An 11,153-nucleotide genomic window follows, 5' to 3' on the forward strand; every position below is an offset into this window, starting at 1 on the left:
CTTTGTAAATCAATGCCAATGTAGGTGGAATGTATAAAATGTAAAGATGTCCATTTTAATAAATATGACTATACAAGGCAGATGGGAACTAGACTGTGTCAAGTATAATGTCTGTACTTCACTGCACAGTGATGTAAACACACACCTAATGTAAATTAAGGAACAATACATGCCAACCAGAGAGCAAAAACCAAAAAAATTTTAAACTTTTTTTTAATTTTAATTTATTTTTTTTAAGTGAAATCTACCCATTTATGTCGAACAGTAACACACTGCCCTCTACTGGACAAACAATGCTACAACGTAATACCAGGAAAGTGCAGAAGGCTTCAGACTATATGAAGAAGAAGAAAAAAACGATTTATTTGAAGAACATTAGCTCTACATGCCTGCATTTGACAGTGATTATACGAGGTTGAGTCCTCACTGTACTTAGTCCAAAAAGAGCTAAACAAAAGCTGCGAGCAGGATACATCATCCTATCTCAGCGCTTTTTCCACGTGAACTTCTTCCGTGCCCCCTCCTGTCCAGGCTTCTTCCTCTCCTTCACTCGGGGGTCGGGGGTCAGCAGGCCGGCTGTAACGGGGAAGACAGAAAGCAGCGCATAGCAATTCGGCACCATTTTTTGGTTCAATTATTACTGTTCCTCTTCATATCGGCTTGGTACAACTCCAAAGGCTCCTTTAAAGAGAACTAGAACCAAAGTCAAAGCTGCTTTCAGTTGCTGGAACGTTTTGGTTTCTTTTATGAATTCATAAGCATAAAGCTTATCTGAATATTAGATTTAAAAACATAATCACCCCCAATCTGGCAACCCTGAGAGACAAATGTGCCTCCATTTGGTTATACATGTTTCTAGGGGAGTCTAGGGGAGCATTACAAGTCTAGGGGAGCATTAAACTGTACACAGTTATTATAATGCATCACTGCTACTATTTCTCACACTTATTAATACCATAGGGTCTTGAGCGTGAACAAACCCACCTTGCCTCATATCCTCTACCTGGCCCTCGGGCAGGAAGCTGAGCAGCGCGCGAGAGATGGCCAGGCGCAGCGCCCCCGCCTGGGCAGAGCGCCCGCCCCCAGTCACAGAGCTGTCGACGTCGAACCGGCCCAGCATTCTAGCAAAGTGAAGCGGGAACAGCAGCTGCTCTCTATGAAAGACGGGGAGACGGAAGTGTTCAGCATACATAAATAGTTTATACTGAGATGGTTCAAAGTTAGAATGATGTTTGAAACAGGCGTCCTGTTGTACATAAAGGGAGTACCTTTAGAGGTACAATGACAGGTTGTACGGTGGTGCTGTCAGCACAATAGACAGATTTCGTGTGTGTGTGTGTGTGTCTGTGTATGTTGAAAACAGTTAAACACACACACACACACACACACACACACATCCCCTTTCCAGTCCAATCAGGCCCGTCCATAGCTGGCGTGATAAGGATGCAGACAAGGTGTGTGCACATGGACAAAGGCGCCACTCTAAACCAGTCATCTGTGTAATTAACTTTCCTCACTGATTAAAAAATGATAAAATAAACAACAATATGAAAAAAATACTACTATAGCACGATGAGCAGAAATGAGATCTGTTCACAGGATGGCCGTGTTGTAACAGTGCTGATTATTGGGATTTATTTTTTCCCTCCATACATTTGGATTTTACATAAAATCTGAATTCCAGATTGTATTTATTGTAAATAGGCATTAAAAACCAGCATTGGTATAAATAAATAAATAAATTTAAAAATTAATTTGGTTGTGCTGTTACACATGAGACCAGAATATCAGCTCCTCAGCTTGAAAATAATGCCAGTCTGACGTGTCCATCATTTCGAACACGTCACTTGGACAGCAATCGCTAAACATGTGACCTCGCCTAATTAGATATCAAGAAAACCGAGAAGTCGGTCCAGCCGTATGCCACACACTTTCTGTGTGTGTTAACAGACAGACAGATGCCCACGTACCGGTCCTGCAGAACGGGGAAATAATGAAGCTGGTCCATGCCATTGATGGTAAATTTACCAGAGCCACTGTCCTTCAGTGTCACACTGGCTGTGGACATCTTTCTCCTGCCTGAAGACACCAACACAGAGACTTTTCAGTACAAGGATTTTCTTTCTTTGAATAATGAAGAAATCTGTGCGTGAGCAGAAGGGGGTCTGGTACCGTCAGCGGTGCTGTACGCTACCCCCTTCTGGTCGTACTGCAGGGGCTGGATCTCCTGCTTGCTGGACTGCACTTCCAGTTGTCGGCGGTAACCCAGCACAAACTCCTCCTCCGCGGCGCCATAAGGCAGCGCAACCAGTCTCTCGATCAGCTGAATAAAGCGTGCAAACTTCCAACGCACAAATGAACAAGAAATTCAACCCACGTCAAGGACTGATGTTCATGCTTAAGACAACAAGGAAACACAAAAAGTGCAGCTCGACACAAACACCCATGTAGTTCCATGAAGAAAATGCCAGCAAATGTAAGTTTATGGGAGAAGGGGGTCTCTGCTCACTAGCACCCATCTGGGAGTCATACACGAGAGCAGCAGTTTATTAAAATATGACTATATTTTCTCCACGGCTAGGTGCATAGGCAAAGTTCTAGATGAGCACCGAGGCATCTCCTGCTCTCTTGTTAAATGCTGGACTCTGGCGTGTTTGAGGGTCAACCCCTGTGTTTCATTTGAACGTAAACAGCTCCATCTAGTGTAGTGTTAATGAATTACAAAATGTGTTGTGTACCGCTACAGAAACAGAAAATGAAAGAATGCGTGAATGGATGAACTCCATAGCCACGTGATAATAATGTGAGTATTATAATAAAACAATTATGTGGGCATTACATCATGATCTGAGATGTTCTCCACCAAAGATTCCTCTAGCTCTTCTTTTAGTAGCCACCGACTTCCTGCAAGAGAACTGCAGACACAGACACCCACACATGACAAAATGATATTATAGATATATTATGCCCTTAAAAGGCCCCTCTTTCGGACTTATTTTTATATACTTGTCTTACTTTAATACTCCACTGAAATTTTGGAGATGGAGCCTGTAGTCCTGTGTCATCAATTTTATTCTATAATGTAAAAATTTGGCTGGTGGTGTACATTAAACCATACAAAAATAATAGGTGATGTTACTAGGTAACAAATCACCTTTACAATAGATTTATGAAAAAAGTGAGTTTCTCCCACTTTTGGAATCCTGAAAGTAACGATAACAGTCAAGATACAACACACAGACCAAACCTACATCTGTTTAGTGTCCAAGGAAAATAGGTTCTTGCTTCTCAGTCGGTCCTGGTATTTCTCCACGGCCAGAATTTTGCTAAACATGTCCTGAAAAGAAAAAGATGCTTCAGACCTTTGTCCTGTTTGCCACACTGAAGGATTTGGCGAAAATTTTAAGAAATTAATGAGTTATTACTTTTAAAACACAAAATGGCTAATGTTGCCAGATTCGGGTGTTTTTCATCAAATTTATTTTCCTTTCAGGAATAAAAACCGGGCTGGCCTGCATGTCTTCAGGAGGACTGTCTCTGTAACTACTGATTGTAAGTCACTCTGCAGAAGGATGTCTGATAAAATGCATAAGAATTTTTAAAAAAGTAAAATGTAAAACACACCTACACAAAGACAGTGTCAAATGCAAAGCCATCTCTCTCATACAACACTGGTACATCCATTATACAAGGATCCATGAATGGAGAGACTGCAGCTGATGTCATACAAGCAGTTGTGAAAAAATGACTCATATAAAACATAATGCCTTGGTTCTCAAACTGTGGTACGTATGAAGGTACTCAAGTGCATTTCATGAGATTATTGTTAGTATTCACAGCTGCTGTGTTCATATTGTTCATATTCTCACTTTCTGTGTGTTTGTAGTACACAGTGGATAATAAATAATGTTCACAACAGGAATAAATGTGGCCTAACAATCAGTTTTTTGGAGGTCAGAATGGCGATAGTTGGGAGCTAAATATTTTTGTAAGTGGTACTCACTATAAAGAGCTTGAAATAAACTGGTATGACCTTTAATATAAAACCACAGTAACAGCCTGACATGTATGCAAAATAATAATAATAAAATAAAAAAAAAACCTTCCAATGCAGCCTTCACACAGTGACAGACAGGGATCTCCATTAAGGAATCAGAATCAGATGGCATCTCCCAGTCACCGTCTCTCACCTCACCGCCGTTTAATTGTGCGTGTGGGAAGAGGAATTTAATCAGCGCCCGCCCACCCCCCTCCCGAATCGGGCGTAGAGCGCGGTGGCGCCACGGCACGCTTGTCTAAATTGGCATCGGCCCCACGAGCCAGGAGTGGCCCGTCACGCGTGGTGTGGCGCCTGTGTTGGCGGCCCCTGGCATGCTCCTCACGTCTCCACCCGCCTCAAACACCGCCGCCACCCCCCCGACTCGCCCCTGTGTGAGAAATTCATTTCCCCGTCAATTATTCCACAGATGTTTGTTTAATTCCGTCTTGATAGAGTGCATCTAATCCTCTTCTGCCGCTCAGCCCGCCTCCCACCCCATCTCCTAAAAAACCAACAAAAAAAGGATGGAACAGAAAAGAGAGGAAAGAAAACAAACGGAACAAGGAAACGACTTGAATCTGCTGCAGCATGGGACCCTCTGACCTCAAAACTCACAGTGGCAACATGACTGTGGACCATCATATTTTTTTACTGACTGTTTACATCCACCTCACCATAAATATATTTCAGTTCTTCTTAAAATAAATGCTGCATTATTCCTTCGCTCAGCAGGGGCCTCGCCGGCTCAGCCCACCTCTCCTCTCCGCTCGACGCTGGCGACCCCCCCCCCCCCCCCTTCCCCGTCAGAAGGCAGATCTGACATACCTAGTTCAACGAGCAGCAGGGGGGCGTCGCTGCCCTACGGCAGGACAGGGTGGGGCGGCGAGGGCGTGTGTGTTCGGGCCGAGGACGACGCGCCCGTTCCTCGCCATACGCACAAATCACACATTTTGTTACACAAATGAGCTCTACCGCCGAGCAAGAGGCGGCTCTGCGTCCGCGGTGGAGGTGGGGAGAAGAAAAACAGGAAAACTACTACAGCAATGAAGAACAGGGACACAAGTTGCATTAACGGATGTGGCTGAGAAGTCACATGATCACACTCGAAAATAACCACAGGTCTGCCAGCCTATTCAGAAGAATGACAGACTAAGTGTGTTTCTGTAAAATCTCTGCTAACTGACGCATGTAATCTAGGTGCTGCAGATCTATGCTCGCTGTGATAGCTGAGCACCAACATAAAACATTTAGTCTGCAAAGATCTTAATAATTATGCCCAAATGAAGAAGGTTTAAAGGGGGAGACTGCAGACCATTAGGATATTAGAAATCATTTAATAACAGCATTAAAGAAGTAATTAGTAGGAATTTCATTTTCTTACAAGGACCCAAACCTGAAGATTTCTTTACTGGGTCTCTAAGCCTGACTGCAGAGACCACTGATGGGCGTCAACATTGGCCCCACCCTCCGTACTCATCCTCACCCCTCATGCGATCTACCTCCTCTCTTTCTTAACAAAGCAGCACCTTGGTGTGTGAAATGGGATGTGACAGAGACTTGGGACACGGGGGTGGGGTGGTGTATGAAGACCCTCTCTGACGTCCTCCCTGCGAAAAGGCCATGAAAGCTGTACCCACAGACTCGCCCCGCCCCTCTCTTCCAACTTAACCATCCATCCATTCATCCATCCAGCCAGAGCCCTTCACTAGAGGGGGTAATCCCCTGACCTTGAACCCCCATAATCGTCCTGAATGGACTCCTCCCATCAGTGCTGAAGAACGGCCATACTCACGTGCATGAGGGAGTAGTAGGACTGCTTTCCGGTGTAGAACAGGTAGTGGAAGGGCCGCCCATCTTCTCCCCACTGCACAGCTGTGGGATTACAGAGACCCATAAACACAGATGAGTATATGAAATATTATCATACTGGCCAGTGATGCTGCTTACTACCATGAGCCATGACCTTACCAGTTTGTCTGGGGAAAACCTGGTCTGGATGCTGGAAGTGGAGAAAATCTCATTATATATTATGAGAGAGATATATATTAAAAAAAATCAGACACAGCTATATAAAGCTAATAACAAAAAAGAAGGAGTAAAAAGATTTCAAGACCAGGAGTGAAAATTGTCACCTTCATCACTGGTCGGGCTCTTTTGTCAAACAGGCCGGAGGGGAACAGGTATGAAATGCTCCTCTGGAAAAAGAAAAAAGCAAAATGTAAATATTAACAATAATAATAAGCACAAAGTTTCTGGCTTTTTTGCTCTTAGATGCAAGAAATTTGCTAAATGGATCTTCAAATAGAGCAGTAGCATTTTAATGGACACGAAAACCTACTCTGCACTGTCCAGGACCTCCAAACATGATCAATTTTCATATCTCTTGGACTTTTTTTTTGTGAAGTTTTTCCTTGTGTGCAGATGGGTCAAGTGTGGGGGTGTCAACTGTAGGGCCTGTCAAAGCCCACTGAGACATGCTGTATGTGATTATGGGCTATATAAAAACTAGATGTTGTTGTTGAAATTTGTAGTGTAGTTTGACGCCGTCACCACCACCAGATACTGTTGTTGTCGGGGTGTTGAGATATAATGAGCGTGATAACCGCACAAAGAAGGAAAAAGAAAAGTACAGAAGGACGGACGCGTGGTCACTTTCTAGCTGTCAAAAACCCCACCAAGGGAGCAGGTGAGGAAGGAAAAAACAGCGCTGACAGATGAAGGCAACACCTGTTCCTACCTGCGGCTGCAATATGGCCCGGCTCCCCGAGGGAGGGTCGGCCCGCGCGGCGTTCCAGAAACCTCTGTCCTGCCTAGACCTCAGCCGGGGCCGCGAATAAATAACAGCGGGCAGAACGCCGGCTCCTCTGGGAAACGTCACGCCGACCACCGCCAACAACTCACAAAACCTGACTAAACCTACTTATATTTCCAGTGCAAAAAGCATAATATATCAGCTAAACTAGCAAATACATTTTTATTCATGATAAATTCAATGATTAAGTCTCCCCATTCATAATGCTGTCTGGAATAAGCGTTTCATAATATCCCTTACATGACAATAAAAATCATCACAGTGAATGTGAGTTTACATGCTCTATAATAACCCATGTATCAATATAATCAGACCTGCTTCAAAGTATAATATGTGAAATCGTGAAGGGAATGATTTAACCAAAAAAATATTTTAAACAACGCAATTTTTCTGTTTAATCATTTCTGGATACCAGCATATTACAGATAACCAAAATAAGTCACAATAATAATCGCAATAATAAACTATAATTAAGAATACATGTCACAACACAAACGGCGTCCTTATCGATCCAAGCAGCTGCATTTGACCACATGACAGCGATACAGCTACTTCCTGGTGTGACATAAATCATGAAACAGATCACTGTCAAGGCTGCAGCACTTCATCCACAATAACCAGCAAACACTCCAGGTAATGGCAGATATGGATATTAAGCTTTCTCTCTGTGCGTTTGCTTGAGTGTGTGTGGGTAGGTATGTGAGAGACGGGGGGGTGACGCTTGGTGTCTTCATTAATTACATCCCCCGGGCAACCAGAGTGCCACAGCTGCTTCACACCTTCCATGGATGCCACGGGAAGCGTCACGTCGGCTGAAGCACTCGGAAATGAGTCGCGCGGCAGCAGATGACGAGGACGGCGGCGACTAACGCGCCCTCCCCTGTTCCGTGCCCCGCAGTCAGAGCCATTTTCCGCTCCACGACCCGGCAGCATCTGGCTTTGGAACGCTGGGCGTCAGTACAGCTTAGCCGGATCGACGCTAAAGACTCTATTTATTAGACATGAGAGGGGTCTGGGAATTGAGTGGCAACAGTCAAGAAATCTAACTAGGATAGTGTGCAAAATCAATTAACAGCAAATACGACTATCAAGGGGAGAGAGAGGAAGCATAACTCAAAGTCAGTGTTAGTGATGCAACTAGAGAAAGTGAAACTGCGTTCATTATGTCTATACTAATATACATATCACATGTCACAATGTAATATATCACAGTATCATATATCATTTTCACTAATTCACACTTTTATAAGTGCTCGTAGTTACTTTTAGTAATAATAAAGTCCCTGGGAGACATGCTCAATTTTTACAATAAAACTTAAAATTGGGCGTTTGAGCCCAATACACAGTGTATTGGGGGACAAAGCCTTTGTCACTTATCCAATGGAGCACAGCCCTGGTAAAACAGTGACGCCACCTGCTGGACACACTGACAAAATCTGGCTGCTATCTGCTGAAGCCCAACTTCATAACTTCTACTTGTCCTAATATTTAAGATAATGTGGAACATCATTTAATTTTAATGCATTTAAAAAACTGAAGATTTTGAAGATATTTGAATGTCTCACAGTGTAAACTTCAACTAATTTAAATTAAATTCAAAATCAAATTATAACCCAGACATTGAAAGTTCAGTTTATATATGTTATATTGAATAGTGCATCAGGCTAAATTAAAATATATAAATTACAAGGCACCACACTTTAGTACTGGGTATCATATGTTAAATTTAACAGCACTTGTGTAGCTTTTAAACAAGTGATATTGTTGTCCTGTGCATCACACCATCTTTAAAAAAAAAAAAGAAAAAAAAGTGAAGTGATTGGCACATGGTGCACACAGTGGAATTTGTCCTCTGCATTTAACCAATCACCCTGAGTGAGCAGCCGGGATTCGGATCGGGATTCGAACCAGCAACCTTCTGATTATGGGGCCGCTTCTTTAACCGCTAGGGCACCATTATACATTGAAATATTTGGTGCAATAGTTTTGTCTGAATGCTTGTAGAGTTCACAGAATTTTACTGTGGAAGTTGGTTTTAACAAGTGAGACTAGTCTTCTGTGTCCCATGCATCACATGGCAAGTTTTCAAACTGCTTGTATGTTATAACTTTATATTGAAGCACCCAGTAATAAGGCATGACAAGTACTACATACATGTCTCACGTCTTCATAGTTCTGACTACTAGTTGTGGGGATAAAATAACTCATGTTATCAAAATGTTGTGTACATCACGTAGAGAATCGTCCTATAGTAAAACTGCATCTTGGTAAAACATACATACATACACACACACAGACACACACCCACACATATATATTAAACACTGTTGCACTAAATAAAATGTTGAGACTGTGGAAAACTATGGCCTGTCACATCAACCTTTATCCGTCAAACACAACATTAATGACTCATGCGCTCTATGTGTACAGTTAGTTCATGAATATAAAGTGCACCGAGAAAGTTGTGTTTTTTTCCTGCAAAAGTGTCCTTTACACCAGGCAGCAATGCAGATGCATCTCCAGCTACATTATGCAAATATAGCAGTGCATTTCATTTGCATTTAATAAAGCTAATCTGATCTGAGGAAAAAGAAACAGTGCTGCCATATTTATTATTTCCTCTTTTCAGACTTCCGTTCTGAACGCTGTAGGCAGCGCAGTTTTTAGCCTGGAACTTATTCAACTAAAGGATTTTAGGGTTATGATCACTCAACCTCATACGTTTCAGCAATTGAAGATCCCACAAATTTCAACACTAACACATTGGCCCCTGAATATACTACAAATATCTAATAATTTTTGTCTATCATTAAGCCTATAGCGAACAATATTTTATAAATATATGACCCAGTTCTATAAACTGGAGTTCAATATTACAATTTCTTTCTCGCACCCATCCATGACTTTTTATCAATTAATCCGGGGGTGACACAAAAAGCCATTTGAGCCATGGCCTCAGTCCCCAGGGACCCACCTCCTGGGTGATGTTTCCGCCGTGGCCTTATACTTACGTCAATGTCTTCCTGCGTAAACGTCTGAGGGTCCTCGTCCATCATGTTGGCCAGGTGTCTTTTTCCAATGTTGAACTCCTCCACCTGCTTCTTGATGAACTCCTCTGTGAACTTCTGCGGTCCAGCAGCTGCCAGGTTCTTCCGTCTCATGGCCGGTGTCGCACATATCTGCCTGCTGAGCAGCTAGGTGCCCCAACGCACCCATTTATTACTACTACGGACAGTTATTACACTATTTCTGCACAGACATTACGTCCATATATAATATATAGGATTATACATATAAACGCAATGCTGATATCCAATATTGGTTAAATCCTAGAAATCAGAATGTTTGGTAGAGACATAAAAGAAAAATGAGTACTCAGCTGTGGCTGCTACTGCTTCACGTCCAGTCAGTAAATATTAGCCTGTCTAACCAATGGTCTGGGTTTGAAAAGTTTTTTATTTCTGCCGATCGCTAAGAGACGGATGAGGACGAGACGTGAAATGACATTTCCATGCATGGCGCTTACTGCACGCAGGATGAAACGCTGCAGCACTTTTAATTCTTACACTGAATATTTTTTTAAACATGAGAGGATGTTAAGGTTTATTATTTATTATTATACATTAGTACAGTCACCCCAACCCAAGGACGACATGATCCGTTTAGCATCCCAAACGCGGACATGAACCGTGTAACGTTTCCGAAATTATCATTTAAATATGTAGAAAACCGCAAGATTTCAATACATATTCACCTGCGTGTTTACATTTGTGCAGATAAGAAACGTTCCTGTGCTGCAACTCCCACATTTCCAGAAGAGAGACCCCACGACTGCGGCTCTGGAGGCAGCCATGTTGGATCAGAATATTGCTACGTCACTTCCTGTATAGGCTCGTCCAGTAAACTTTCCACAGTTAAATGCTAGAAAATCGTCACGATGAAACGACTACTCTAATATATGGGTTAAAAGTGATTAAAATTCTGAAGATACTGAATGGGACAGCATTTAGTGATTTTTTCAGTCCCATCCTCACCTACCGCTGTTCATAATTTCTTGTGACTATTATTACTAGGGATGGGTAGCAAAACTACTGTAGTATAGCTGGTTTCAGTACTATAGTACAGTAGTAGTTTTTTTGTCTCATCTTTTGTTCATAATTCTAATCTTAATCTGTAAAAAAAAATAAAATTCCCACAAATTACAATTAGTAGTACTGTTTGTAACTGACATACATATGTGAGTCCCAAACCGATAATCAGTACAACCAACAGTACTCACTCACCTTCATTAGACACTTAATC

General features: G+C 42.3%; 1 protein-coding gene across 1 annotated transcript; it reads right to left on the bottom strand.

Annotated features, from left to right (window-relative positions):
* Nucleotides 1–339: 339 nt before the first annotated feature.
* Nucleotides 340–10,736, bottom strand: mrps9 (mitochondrial ribosomal protein S9). Its single transcript, XM_028954695.1, has 11 exons — nucleotides 10,606–10,736; nucleotides 9,863–10,045; nucleotides 6,172–6,234; nucleotides 6,008–6,038; nucleotides 5,832–5,911; nucleotides 3,252–3,337; nucleotides 2,840–2,915; nucleotides 2,173–2,341; nucleotides 1,971–2,079; nucleotides 985–1,154; nucleotides 340–576 (listed from the first exon to the last, which is right to left on the bottom strand). Exons 1-11 carry the CDS (start codon nucleotides 10,702–10,704, stop codon nucleotides 485–487), a joined length of 1,158 nt encoding a protein of 385 aa, XP_028810528.1. The 5' UTR covers nucleotides 10,705–10,736; the 3' UTR covers nucleotides 340–484.
* Between the last annotated feature and the right edge of the window lie 417 nt (nucleotides 10,737–11,153).

Source organism: Denticeps clupeoides, chromosome 15 (genome assembly GCF_900700375.1).
Source record: "Denticeps clupeoides chromosome 15, fDenClu1.1, whole genome shotgun sequence".
Taxonomy (NCBI): domain Eukaryota; kingdom Metazoa; phylum Chordata; class Actinopteri; order Clupeiformes; family Denticipitidae; genus Denticeps; species Denticeps clupeoides.

Coding starts and splice junctions, on each gene's coding strand:
- mrps9 (XM_028954695.1), bottom strand. CDS start 10,704: ATGGCTGCCTCCAGAGCCGCAGTCGTGGGGTCTCTCTTCTGGAAATGT. Junction 3,338..5,831: donor CCTACTACTCCCTCATGCAC/GTGAGTATGGCC, acceptor TTTTCTTTTCAG/GACATGTTTAGCAAAATTCT. Junction 1,155..1,970: donor TTCCCCGTTCTGCAGGACCG/GTACGTGGGCAT, acceptor CGTCTTTCATAG/AGAGCAGCTGCTGTTCCCGC.